General features: G+C 34.2%; 1 protein-coding gene across 1 annotated transcript in view; it reads right to left on the bottom strand.

The window, feature by feature from the left end:
- Positions 1-14,152, bottom strand: part of Vmn2r78 (vomeronasal 2, receptor 78) — a 39,829-nt gene extending 25,677 nt beyond the window's left edge. Inside the window, exons 1-5 of the mRNA NM_001105189.1 lie at positions 13,956-14,152; positions 9,124-9,403; positions 7,942-8,748; positions 7,006-7,233; positions 6,433-6,556 (exon numbers count right to left, since the gene is read on the bottom strand). Coding sequence (NP_001098659.1) covers positions 6,433-6,556; positions 7,006-7,233; positions 7,942-8,748; positions 9,124-9,403; positions 13,956-14,152 — 1,636 coding nt within the window. The remainder of the gene's footprint in view (positions 1-6,432; positions 6,557-7,005; positions 7,234-7,941; positions 8,749-9,123; positions 9,404-13,955) is intronic.
- Between the last annotated feature and the right edge of the window lie 761 nt (positions 14,153-14,913).

The following is a 14,913-nucleotide window of genomic DNA, read 5'->3' as shown; positions in this document are numbered from 1 at the left end:
AAAGAACCTCTGGTGAAATCACCATGCCTGATCTCAAGCTGTGCTACAGAGCAGTTGTGGTAAACACTTCATGGTCCTGGTACAGAGACAGACAGGAAGACCAATGGAACAGAATTTAAGACCCAGAACTGAACCCACACACTTATGGCCTCTTGATGTTTGACAAGGGAGCTAAAAACATACAGTGGAATAGAGACAGCATTCTTTTTAAAAAAATTTATTTATCACAAAATCATTTCTTTTATTTATTTTTTCTTTTTTTATTAGATATTTTCTTTATATACATTAAAAATGCTATCCTGAAAGTACCGTATACCCTACCCCCTTCCTGCTCCCCTACCCACCCACTCCTGCTTCTTGGCCCTGGCATTCCCCTCTACTGGGGCATATAAAGTTTGCAATACCTAGGGGCCTCTCTTCCTAGTTATGGCAAAATAGGCCATTTTCAACATATGGTACCGGTACAACTGGCGGTTATCATGTAGAAGAATGGGAATTGATCCATTCTTATCTCCTTATACAAAGCTCAAGTCTAAGTGCATCAAGGAATTCCAAATAAAACCAGAGACACTGAAACTTATAGAGGAAAAAGTGGGGAAAAGTCTCAAAGATATGGCACAGGACAGGAGGGGTTGGGAGTAGGAGTGGCTCCTGAACAGAACAGCAATGGCTTGTGCTGTAAGATCGCAAAAGAACACACCTGACATGCACTCACTGAGAAGCAGATATTAGCCTAGATACTTAGAATACCGAAGATACAATTTGCAAAACAAATGAATCTCAAGGAGAAGGAAGACCAATGTGTGGATACTTCATTTCTTCTTAGAATGGGGAACAAAATACTCATGGAAGGAGTTACAGAGACAAAGTTCAGAGCTGAGACTGAAGGAAGGACTATCCAGAGACTGCCCTGTCTGGGGATGCATGCCATAGACAACCACCAAACCAAGACACTATTACATATGCAAGAAAGATTTTGTTGGCAGGACTCTGATATAGCTCTTTATTGTGAGGCTGCCTGGAAAATATAGAAGTAGATACTCATAGTTGTCTATTGGATGGAACAGAAGACTCCTAATGAAGGAGTTAGAGAAAGTTCCCAAGGAGCTAAAGGGGTCTGCAGCCCTATAGAAGAAACAACAATATGAACTAACTAGAACCCTCACCCCCCGAACTGTGTCTCTAGTTGCACTTGCAGCAGAGGAAGGCCTAGTCGGCCATCAATGAAATGAGAGGCCTTTTGTCTTGGGAAGATCATATGCCCTAGTATAGGGGAATGCCAGGGCCAGGAAGTGGGAGTGGGAGGGTTTTGGATCAGAGCCTGGGGAGGATATAGGGGAATTTCGGGATAGCATTTGAAATGTAAATGAAGAAAATATCTAATAAAAAAGAAGCAAAAAAATGACAGAAACAAGAACAAAATCAACATGGGAACATTATTAATGAGTATCGTTGCTATAACCATCATGTACCTCAGGATCTGCTGTCCTGTAAACAAACAAAAAATAAAACAAAGAAAAAACAACAACAACAAAAATAAAAAACAAACATAAAAAACCCATTAACATAAATTTTTACAGACCTTGATAGATTATTACTTAAAGTCAAGAGATACACAGGATATCTTAAACAATAACAGAACTGCAGGATGAGTCACCATTTCTGATTTCAAATTGTACTATAGATCTATAAAAGTTGCATGATTTTGAAATAAAACTGGGCACATTGATCAATGGAATAGGATGGATGATGAGAGATAAATTGCATACCTATGGACCTTGATATTGCATCAATAATCCAGAAATAAACACTTCTTTAAGAATTAGTGTGTGCAAGCTTTATCTGCCTCAGGACAGGGGAACGCCAGGGCCAAGAAGTGGGAGTGGGTGGGTGGGGGAGCGGGTGGGGGAGCGTGGGGGGGACTTTTGGGATAGCATTGGAAATGTAAATGAAATAAATACCTAATTTAAAAAAAGAATTAGTGTGTATTAAACTGGATGTCTGTATGTAGAATATAAATAGATTCACATTTATCTCTGTACAAAATTCTCCTATTTATTTGGATCATAGACCTCAACATAGAATTAGATTTATTGTACCTGAGCACAAAGGAATTGTCTGTATGTAGAATATAAATAGATTCACATTTATCTCTACATACAATTCTTCTGTTTAATTGGATCAAAGACCTCACCACAAAATTAGATTCATTGTACCTGAGTGCACGAGAATGGTCAGGGAATACATTGACACAAGACAATGTTCTGAACAAAAGACATGTAGACCAGGCACTAACACCAACAACTTATCATTGTATAACTGAACATCTTTAAAGTATAGAATACCAAAAATTAAACACCACCATGTCCTAAGTATTAGAAAATCATTTTAATACCTTTGCATTCATAAGAGGGCTAATATCCAAAATGTAGAATTACCTAAGGAAATTAGATATCAAAAATACAATTTAAAAAATACAATTTAATAGATACAGAATTAAATGGAGAATTCTATAGAGAGGAGTATCAGATAGTTGTGAAACAGTTAAATAGAGATTCATCAACCTCAGCCATTATGGAAATACAATTCAAATACATTTTGAGATTTCATCTTTACATGTCAATATGGCGAAATTCAATTAACACAAGTGATAGCTCATGTAAGCATGCATGTAAGGCAAGGGGAACATGTCTCTGCTGCTGATAGGAATACAAACTTATAAAAAAAACTATGAAATAAATATGGCAATTTCTGAGAAAACTGGGAATAGATCTATTGCCAACTCTGTCTATACCACTCTTGTATATTTGCCTAGTGCTTTCTCATACCACAAGGACAGTCGTTCAACTATGTTTTTGTGTCTATAGTCAAAATCGACAGAAACTGCAAAAAAGTAGATGTACTTCAGCTGAAGCCTGCATAAAGAAAATAGCATATATTTATACAAAATAGTATTACCCAGTTGTTAAAACAAAATGATACCATCAAATTTCCTGACAAATGGATTGAACTAGAAAAGGTCATCCTGAGACAGATAAACCACATATAGAAAACAGATGTTGTACTATTCACTTAAAAGTTAATATTAGCTGCTAATAAATGATAAATATAAATAATGCACTGAACTAGAGAGGCTAGATAATAAAGAGGTCTAGGGCCATGGAACATGAGTCTTTTTGGGAAAAGGGACTAGAATAGGTCCCTTTTGTTGTTGAGAGAAGAAAACAGGAGGGCAAGTGGTCTCTTGTGGGTTACAGTAGGAGAGTGGAGAATGAACAGCTGGAATTTGAAGGATTTCAGTTGACCATGTGGAAATATAGTACAGTATAAACGTTTTGAAAACTATGAGAATGGTCCTAGTGAACACTTCCAATAATGGAAATTACAGAGGTTAAACTTGTGCCCTTTGGCAACCAGGAATGTTGTGTAATGGGTTAAAATTGATTGTGTAGTGGACTGAGAAGCTTAGAAAAAAATCTGTAAACAATCCTTGTTGATAGTTGGTCAGAATGTAACCATCAGAATCCTGATAGCATAGCCATTGCAAATGACAACTTCAACTCTGGTTATTGAGTATGGAATGGTATAGTTGGTATAGGCTAGAAATCTTATTCTACAGGCTATGCAAAGATAACATAGATGTTACAAATTCCACTAAACCATCCCCCTACAATATGTCCAGCAAGATGTGCTGAGGAAATGGTAGCACATAACTTGTTGAAATGAACAACGAATGACAGATTTAACTTGATACCTACTCGAAAAGGAGTTATGCCCAACCTTACTAGTATGGTTATACCCTGGAAAATGGATATTCCAGAAAATTAGCAAATTCCAAATAGTACAGTACTACCTGAGGATGCAGCTATACCACTCGTGGGCATATACACAGAAGATGCTCCAGCATGTAATAAGGACTCATGCTCCACTATGTTCATAGCAGCCATATTTACAATAGCCAGAAGCTGGAAAAACCCAGATATCCCTCAACAGAGGATTGGATACAGAAAATGTGATACATTTACACAATGGAATACTACTCAGTTATTAAAAACAATGATTTCATGAAATAAGCAGGCAAATGGATAGAACTTGAAAATATCATCCTGAGTGAGGTAACCTAATCACAAAAGAACACACATAGTATGGACTCACTGATAAGTGGGTATTAGCCTAGAAGTTCAGAATACTGAAGATTCAATTCACAGACCATATGGAGCATAAGAAGAAGGAAGACCAAAATGTGCATGCTCTAGTGCTGTTTAGAAGAGTGAACAAAATACTCACAGTAGGAAATATGGAGACACTGTGGAGCAGAGACTGAAGGAAGGCCATTCAGAGACAGGCCCACCTGGGGATCCATCCCATATACAGCCAACAAAACAGACACTATTGCTGATGCTGGGAAGTGCTTCCTGACAGGAGCCTGGTATGGCTCTCTCCTGAGAAGCTCTGCCAGAGCCTGACAAATACAGAAATAGATGTTCACAACCCACCATTAGACTGATCACGGGGGTCCCTTATGGAGGACTTCGAGAAGAGACTGAAGAAGCTGAGGGAGTTTGCAGCCCCATGGAGGGAGCAACAATGTTAACATGCCAGAACCTTTGGAACTCCCTGGGGCTGGACCACCAACAAAAGGACACAGATGGAGGGACCCATAGTGCTCGCTGCATGTGTTGGGAGGATGACCTTTTTGAACATCATTGGGAGGAGAAGCTCTTTTACCTGATGGTGTTTGATGCCCCAGAGTACAGGAATGCCAGGGCCCAAATGGGTGATAGGTGGGTGGGTAGGGGAGCACCCTCACAGATAAGGGGAGGGAGAAAGGGATAGGGGTTTCCGAAGGGGAAAACATTTGAAATGTAAATAAAGTATCCAAACAAAATTATCTATCTATCTATATATTTGTGTGTGTGTGTGTACAACTATGTATTTAGATCAGTGCCCTATCCCAGCATCAGGAGAGAAGCTTTTCTAAGTAGAAGATAGGAGCAGGTGTATAGACCCTAGCCAGGCATGCAGAGAGAGACTAAAATAGACATCTTCATCATGTCTCTCTCTTCAGAAGAATAGGATAGGAAAAAGTGAAAAATACAGGAGGATTGCAGAACACCAGAAGAAAAAATTTTCTTCCAATTCAATTAGGCAGAACCCTCACATTAGAGTTACAAAAACAAAAGCATCTAGAAAGAAGCATGAGTTGGTCTGCACCAGGTCCTCTGAATATATGGTTAGCTTGAATTTCTGTGGAACTAGTAACAGTGGGAGCAGATATATCTTTGACTGCTTGCTAGCCTTTGAAACTCATTTCCTCCTATTGGGCTGCCTTGTCCATCCTTGATATAATGAGTCTTGGCTTATCTTATTGTGTCTTCTTTTGTCATGTTTTACTATGTTCTTTTGGATGTCCAAACTTTTCTGAACATAAAATAAAAGAGGAATGGTTCTGGGAGAGAGGAATATGGGAAGAAGAAAAGAAAATTAGAGGTATTGGAAATGTGGCTGTATTTACAATGAAGAAAAACATATAAGAAGGAGACAAATTTAATAAAATTTATTTTAGCATCCTATATTCAACCAACTGAAAAGTCTATAAATTTGACCATTTATTTGATTTTGATACATGTGCTAAAATATAATTTCTATCAATAAAAATGTATTAAGTTCATTTTATATATCATTTTAAGTATTTTAGATTCTTACTGTAGTGTCTGGGTTTTATGGTGAAATTTTGTTAATATTATAGTGCAGTTTTTGAAACATGTACTTCATCTTTATAATCCTCACATGCAAATCATGTCAAGCCATTTACATACTGTCCTGGCTCTTTAAATTTCAGTTCTTTGCTTGGCTATTTCTAAACCCTGCAATCTTTTTAATGAACTACTACTTTGCAAAATCAATTTCAAAGCTATTATTATCCTCAATATAGATAGCAATACCTATAAATTATGAAATCTCTGTACATACTAGATGTGAAACTTAGAATAAAAGTTGTTATTCAGATTTCCTCATGTTGGATGAAAAAAGTCATCTGTGAACATGACAATTGAAAATGAAAACTGTCAAAGATACTTTTGGTCTACCATAGGATAATTTAAAAACTCATATTTCTAAAACATGATATAACACCAATTAACATGTACTGATTGTTATAAAACTCAAAAAGGCAAAGTATCTAAACCTTTAATAAGTTTGAAACATGCAACCATATGAAATGTGTGATCTTTAATATTCTAAAGATAATTGTTTTCATTGCTTCTGGAATTATGAAACAAAAATATAGTTGAAGAGACAGGGAGTTTAATACATTTATATTAGTGTTACTGTTTTTTTTCACTTTTATTTATCTTTTTATTTTCACAAGGACTTTAGTGTGCATATGGGAGATATAAGCAATTTTATTACTTTGAGAAAACATAGCCTCACCTGTCATGTTGGAAATTTCGTTTTCTGGGCAGGGGTAACAATCAAAACAGCAGACGGCCTTTCCCTCCTGAAAGTATTTTCTGAGTCCTGGTCTGCAAGGTACACTACATGCGGAGGCTAGAGTCTGAAGAAAATCGGACACATTATAGAAATAAACAGTTTAACATATGTTTCAAACAATGCAGTGATTCACAAGAGAAAGCCACCGAACGATCTCCCTTTACATAATATATCATGTTATAAAGCAAAAATTACATTGATTTGTTATTTAATGATAAAATTTTATAAATATTTAGTGGTTTTTATATCATGAAACATGAGTGAGTGAATGAGTGATTAGGAGAGAGATCAAATAGCTGGAGAGATAGAGAGATACAGAGACAGAGATAGACAGAGAGAACAAGACAGACAGAGAGAGAGAGAGAGAGAGAGAGAGAGAGAGAGAGAGAATCTAGGATGGTGGAAGTCAATAAATAAGGAAATGTTAAAAATTTTATTCCATAACAAAACAAAAGTAGATAAGATTATAGGTTTTTTTCTTCACGTAAAGTATTAAAATTAAAACTAAATTACCTGCTTGATATCTGTAGCCCACTCTATCATTTCATCAGACATAAACAGTTGTTGACCATTTGGAAAATGACCAGAAAATCTTCCTATTTTCATTTTAAGTCCTTCGTGTTTTAGGAAATCCATGATATAGAAAATGTCATACTCTGTATCCCGTTCTCTATTCTGGTTCATATTTATTAGGTCTCCAGCAGGGTTTACAAATTGAATGGTCTTCAGAAAATAGAACATCTAATACACATTTGTCATTTTAGTTTCAAGTATGCATATACATTAATACAGAAATCATAAAGATTGGAATGCCACTCATATCCATTATCCACTCCTAATACCCAAATTTATCTGAAGTATTCAGTGCCGAAAAAGTAAAATATATTACATATACATTTAAAATTTCACTATGATTTACAAATTCCATTTTCTCTCAGTATTTTCTGATACGTTCGCACACGAATTTTATGTTTAGAGAGTATTGATGAGTTATCCATTTTCTTTTTGTGAACACTGTTATTTGATCATAAGACAGGGAAACTAAATACTCAATTTCTTAAAATATGGAAAAAGTAATTAAAATTATTTAAGATCTATTCATTACATAAATTAGAAACATTCTGTTCAAATAAAAGACAGATCATTTTCTTAATTCTCTTTATTAATTTCATGAAAAAAATTGCAAATGGTGAACTCATGAGATGCATGTATGATGGAAATGTGGGAGGAAACTTCATGACTACGATTGTGAAGTGCTGGCTTGGTGGCAATGTTGGCTGTCACAAAAATTATGAAACTAACATGATATGCCTCTTATGCAGTGGCAGAGTATGGAAATAGATGCATTTAGGATAAAGGTTACTTATTTACATTGATTTTTAACATTAAGATTCCCATTATGAATGCCATCTCTATGATGTATATGCCATTCAGTGTAAGAATTATTACCTTCCAGGAATTAAATTCCATTACCGTTCCATCATTCTCTGAGCATGTGTCTACTTGTTGCAGAAGCATCTCATGAAGTGAGTGGGCCACAGCATACACAGAATTGTATAAGTTGTAACATGTTTCACTCATAGACATTCCAAGAGGTGGTACAAAAAACCATTTAAATAGGGTTTTGGTTGGACAATTCTTCAGTGTTTTACAATCAGGTGGTTTCAAAGAACACTTAAAGTATGTCCACCACATTTTAGCCAAAGAAATGTCATTACTGTAGTTAGATGGGTGCACTGTCTGCATAAATTGTTTAAAACCAGATATCTCAGACTGCTGATGTGAAAAAATAAGAGTTCCATGCAAGGAGTTAAGCATGAAATCCCTTATCACTGTGATCATATCAAATTGTGACACACTGACCCAAAGTCTCTGAATGTTTTCAGATTTCCATAGTATGAAGTTAAATTGTAGAGGAGATTCTTTATCTCCATAGACAATGACAACTTTTGCTGATGACATTGTGATTTGGTGATAATATTTATGATACATTTTAAGGTATAACATCCTATTGTATGTGATAATAGTTACAAATGCTAAGCAGACAGTGTTACTTTCCATTCCTGTTCTCAGTTCAGAAAGGAACTGAATTCCATGGTCATCATCTGTAATGATGACTCCTACCCAGTTCCATCTGAAGTGAACGGCTAGGGACACCATGCCTTGTGGTAGAGATGTGTCCTTGGGAGTCATCTGGTAGAGATGAGGAAACTGTTCCTGGTCATTTAGGAGAAAATGAAAATGACCACAGTAAAGCTGAAAGATATTGACCAGAAGCATCACTATGAAGCAATGGAATGCATAGAGCTCAGTCTAAGATCAAAATGTGCTATGGAATATTCTAGAACTGTGAGAAAATGTGGATTCTTCATCTTTTTATTAACATCATATCCAACTTCTTGTGAATTGCTCTACAAGTACAGATAACTAAATCGTCTGGTAAAACATCTAACATTATGTTGTTTCTCCTGCCCATTTGTCATAAAGTTTTTGTTTTTGCCAAAGAAAGTATATAACCTTTATGCTTGATAGATAAGAATATATATAAATGAATTTCTTCCTTTTAGTCAACTCAGAAACTCAGACTGTGGTAAGATTGTATTTCAGTAAATGTAACCCTCTCTGACTTACCTCTGGAGTTTGGGAGAAGTACAGGAATGGTCCAAGTATGTAAGATGTTATCCATATAGGTCCAGTCAGTACAATTAAATACCGTCTCTGATTTTTACAGTAGTAATTAGGAATAATTTCCTTTTTTTTCAAGGACCAAATTCTTTTCACATTATCCGCAATTAGGTTACATTCAATCTTAACTATTAGGGAAATGTTAGGTAGAATATAAATGTTCTTATTGATTTCTTCAGCAGCAAAATAAACAGAGGAAATCAAGTGGATGGTCTTAAGGGTCACCCTGAAAACAGAGCACACCAATCATGGGGTTATTGGTTGTAATTATTGTAATCTTAAATAAAATTCATTGTGGGTTAAGCAAAGATTTTTTTTGATTTTTTGTGACCCATTCATATGTTGACACAGTTCCTTATAGTGCTGTATTATGGTGTGAGTCATTCAAAACAATTTAACTACATGAAATTTTTAAAAATTTGATGAATTGAACATTATTTCTGTTCTGAAGTCTTGAGCCTAATATAAATAAATGTATTAAGCATTTATACAGTTTTTTGTTATATTCTTCTTCGACTTTTTCTTTAACTGTGTTCTAAAATAAGATACCATGTACTTTTTTCTTTCAAGCTTTTAATAAAGTTTTTAATATGAATTTTATGTTAACAGGATTCTGTCATTCATGAAATTTTCTAGTCTCATCTTGGTTTTCTTGAACATGGTGAAATATCCATGTGTCATCAATGAATATGAAAAGATCTATGAGCAAAGATTGAATCTGCCCATGCCTTCATCTTATAACTCTTATACTTAATATGTGGGGAAAGAAATGAGAATTATCTCCTATCTTGAATGTTACATTTCTTTACAGAATCAGCACTAGAAAAATTTCATGATACTCATAATAGAATTAAGAGTAGGGAGACAAATTTGTGTGTGTCAACAATTGCCAAATCCTAAAGAATACTTAGATAATGAAAATACCACAACAATTCTTACACTCTTTTCTTCATTCCACACAGTTCATTTCTTTTTATTTTCCATTTGAGGCTGTACAAAATTGAGTGATATAAACTTGGTTATAACTACAGCATTCCCTTGTTCTGATTGAGCTCCTCTCGCTTCACATGCTCCTGTCAATTGTACTAATTCATTCTGTCTCTACAGTCCCTGGCTATCACATAACTGGCCTTGGGTTCTATTTGTTTCAAATTTGTCCAGATAATTTCTGTTTCTAATATGTTCATTTAAATTTTTCTATTTTATTAAACACATATTAACTGGATTTTTCTGCTTTGATATATTGCATACAGTTTGGTAATCTTATTTAACAATTACATATTTCAGTATATTGTACATAAGCTTTTTTACTTTTGCCTCATCTGTATTTTCTGTAGTGCTTTGTGACTACAGTAAATATTTTTGTAATTGGACACAACTTTTGGCTCTGAAGCTTTTATTGAATGGACTTAATGTTTTATGTTCTCTATTATTTACTAAATTTTATTTTTAATCAATTTTTTCTGGTTTTATTCCCTCATTTACTAGATATTTTCTTTCATCCAGAAATACCTGAAATTGTGCCATACTTTTTAAAGGGATTTCCACTAATGTCAGATATACATTTTGAGAACTGAGTTCTCCAATTAATCCACTTCAATTGCTGAAGTATTAAGGTTTACTTTGTCAAGAAATATAGAATTTTCTTTACAAAGTTCAGTTTAGAATTAAAAAAAATAAAAAATAAAACAATCTTAAATACTGAAATAACTAATAGGAGCATCTCCACTTCTGAAACTTACTTTGCACTCCACACTTTTATAAGAAAATGGGCTTAATGGGGGTGGTAGTTGATCAATAGAATTACTAAAGACATCAATAAATGCATACCTTTGTATATATGATTTTTTAATAATGAATACAGAAAAGTGCACTAAAATAAAGAAACCATCTTGAATAATAGTATGGGCCCAACTTTATGGCTTCATTGAGAAAAATAAAAATACATCCATGTCTACAGTTGTGAAGAAATCTCAACTCTAAATTTTGTATTCCCCCTGGGGTGGGAAAAACTCATTGTGATACAGTTTGAAGGGTATACTTAATGCCAACTACATGAAAAATATAAGATAAACTCTGTGATATATTGGAAATTCTTTGTCTCATTATATTTTATCAGGAGATTAGCTTTTGAAGTTTAGAGGTTTTTATGTTTATGATATAGTTTCTGAACTTTTCTTTTTATGGGCTTCTTGTGTGTAAAGAGGCAAATGTCTATTTTTACATTTGAATAGTATGTTTCTTATGCCTTTTTTGTTTTTGCAGGGTCTTATTTTCTGCTTGTTTGAATGTATTTTATAGTCTGAAATATTTGTTTACTCTTATTTTATTACTATTCTTTATATGACGTTTTTAATGGGTGAAGGTAATGATGTAGGTCCATATGGGAGGTAATTAGTAAATGTTTTCTCTGCAGTTGAGGGAGGTAAAGTCACAATTTGAGCATATTTTACTAAAAGTGTACTTTATATAAACAATGATGGGGACATAAATTTGATTTATGCTGTAAATTTAGAAGTACTTGGGAAATAGTATGCTTATTAAAAAGCACAATAGTGCACAAGGCATATTATATTAAATTATATTAATATATTTCAATTATATTAAAAATTCAAATAGAACAGAAAGTAGATTTTGTAATAGGGTTGGTATGAGTTTATTAAAAGATAAGAGTTGAGGATAGAGCATTCCGGATTCCCAGTGAAATATTCTAAGTATTTTCAGCATGACTGTGGTGTTGGACACACACAAACACACATACACACAAACATATGTTGTATTCATACTTTAAAAAAACACACATGGATAATAAATTATGTTACTACAAAACCTAAATTGAAAATCATAACCATCTAAATCAAATTAGCTATAAGAAATTTTGTGTTTCATTTTATCAAATCATATACTTTAATTTACATTAACCTTTTATTATACAATTATATTATAGTCAAAGATTTCTTCAAGAAATATTTAATGCTTTACATTTTTAAAATATTGTTGGTTTTGTTCTGCCATTATCAATGAAACCGCATTTTATGTTGTGCTTGGTGAGTGTCTACTTATCAGTTATGGGATTTCTTTTTAATCTGTGCAAATTCTGAAGTTTATCTGGTGAATATTTCCTGTTCAGTGGAACACAATGTCTTCCACTTCTAAGTATGAAAGTGAAGTGACATTTTGAGTTTTCAAAATTGAAGGTTCTAGTTATTATTATTATTATTATTATTATTATTATTATTATTAATAATTTCATATAAACCTAATATATACACATATGAGAAATAATTCACTCCATATATATCTGTGCCTAAAATATAATTAATGTATGGACTTATATAGGCAATGAATAGATGCTGAATGAGAAATAATAGTAATTGTTTAAACTATATCCCCTTGGTAGTTAAACTGCATGCAATGGAAGTTCATCTATATAAGAACATATCTGTGGTGCAAAATAGACTTGATTGTTTCCTTTTTTTTTTTTTTTTTTGAATGATTCCACATAGTAGCATGGAGGAATGCATAAATCTGGAAGAATTATTGGAAGGGATTAAGTATGTTGATAATGCATTCTATGCTAACTTCAAGTGGATGATTCATTTTTAAAAATGGTAACACTGGGTAAGGTCCTTTGTGAGAAAATAGGAAAACATTTATGCATAGTTCACAGACAGTCATTTGAATTATTGTCTGAGTTATTGTAAATGACTCTGTAGATGTACATCAAAGGAAAAAATAACTCTCATATGATGAAGGTCTAACACTTATTAGTGCTATAGTAGAGTTAATTTAAAAACCATCCTAGGGATGCATGGTGTTTTCACTATATGAAAATCCATTAATGTGCTCTACCATAAAACTAACTCAAAAATTCACATGGTCATCTCAGATACTGAAAAGAAATTTGACTAAACCAAATACCTCATCACATTAAAAATATTGGAGAGATCACGAATTCAAGCATCAGTTCTAAACATAATAAAACAATATAAAGGATCCTTAGATGAAATGTCTAACAGTGGGGAGGAGGAACCTGTATAGTCCACCTTCAGTACAAAGACAGAGTATAATGTGGATGGATGGGGTTGCCATCCCACAGTCAAAAACTCTGACCCAGAAAAGTTTCTGTCAAAAATAACTGCAGTGACAAATATGGAGAAAAGATGAAGGAAAAGGAGATCCAGTAACGTAGCCAAATTGGGATCCATCTCAAGGAAGGCTCTAAGAACAATTACTGATGCTATGGTGTGCTTAAATACAGGAGCCTAGCATTGGCGTCCTCTGAGAGGCCCAATAAGCAGCTGCAGATACTTTCACCCAACGATTGGACTGAATTTGAGGATCCCTGTGGTTGAATTAGAGAAAGGCTGCAAGAAGCTGAGGAGAAGGGAAACCCCATAGTAAGACCTTCAGTCTGAACTAACCTGGACCCCTAGATGTCTCAGACACATAGCCACAAACAAGGCACCATACACATACACTAGCATCACATGAGACCATAAGATATAAATTGCCATATAAAGGGCATCTCTCTAAGAGCAAAGTCAATAGTGTGATTTATTCATTCTGCATCTAACTAGTTTGTGATTCGAAAATGACAATAAACAATCTACACAATAAACTACTATAATTGGAAAAATGACCAGCTGTGGAACATAAAATATGTTTTAGTTTTGTGCCAGAGAAGGACAGCCAGAAGGCACATAGGATTTTATCTCTCACTCACTGTCCCTGGCATGTGTTATGTGCATTTATGCATAAATGAAACATGGACTTACTTCTTGTCTAGATTCTCACTGAAGTAATCATTCTTCACATAACCACGCTTTGTATAAATGGAAAAGAAACAATCAGTCTCCTTATCTCCTAGATCATTTTCTCTGTCTTTTATTCTCCAAAAGCACCTGGGGTCACTTAAACTGCAAAAAAGAAAGGAAAGCTTCAGAAGCAAGAAGACGACAATCAAAGAAAACATCTTTGCCACATCACCAAGATAGGTGCCTGAGAAAAATGCAGCATGAAGTGTCAGGCGGGCAGAATGTCACATATCAAATTTCCATGAACACATTCAGTTGTCACTTTTTATTCCTGTAGTTACTATTACAGAACACATGTACTTCTCACAGCATTTACTTTTCAGTTCACTGTTTGCCTCTGGAGGATTCAGAAGCACTCTCTGCCCTTGGGCTCTGCATCTGAGATCCTATGTCCAGGTGAAAAAGAGGGAAAATAATTTTGGTCAGGATTGTTCTTCTCTATATATACCGTATGATTTCATTCATGTAAGTAAACATAAAGGTTCCAGACATGATTTCTTTGGGGACTATTTTCTCACAAGCACCGTTCATTCTAGTTTTCTGAAATCATTTGTAAGAGTTCACTCTGATTACATAGGTTATTCCTATAAGTTTTACAAGCAATTATGTCAAGGAATCCAACCAACTGAACCCAATTGACATTAGTAATAAAATGATTTTTAAAAGTAAAGAATACCTTTATGCATCTTAAACACTGGTAGACAATAACTTTATATGGGTGCTTTCTGTCTGATTTTTGTTTCTTGCACTTATTATGAAGTGAATTATATTAGAACATGGTAATGGAAAATACATAATTTGGATGATGTTATTCATAAGCTGTTAAATGTGAAATCCAAGGCAAGCAAATTTTTTATTTCATTGTTCATTAAAAGGCAGGTTAAATAGCAAGCTGAGTGCACATAGTATAATATGCACT

This window comes from Mus musculus, chromosome 7 (genome assembly GCF_000001635.26).
Source record: "Mus musculus strain C57BL/6J chromosome 7, GRCm38.p6 C57BL/6J".
Lineage (NCBI taxonomy): Eukaryota > Metazoa > Chordata > Mammalia > Rodentia > Muridae > Mus > Mus musculus.
Note: the sequence above shows the minus strand (reverse complement) of the source record. Positions and strands in the feature narration are given on the sequence as shown.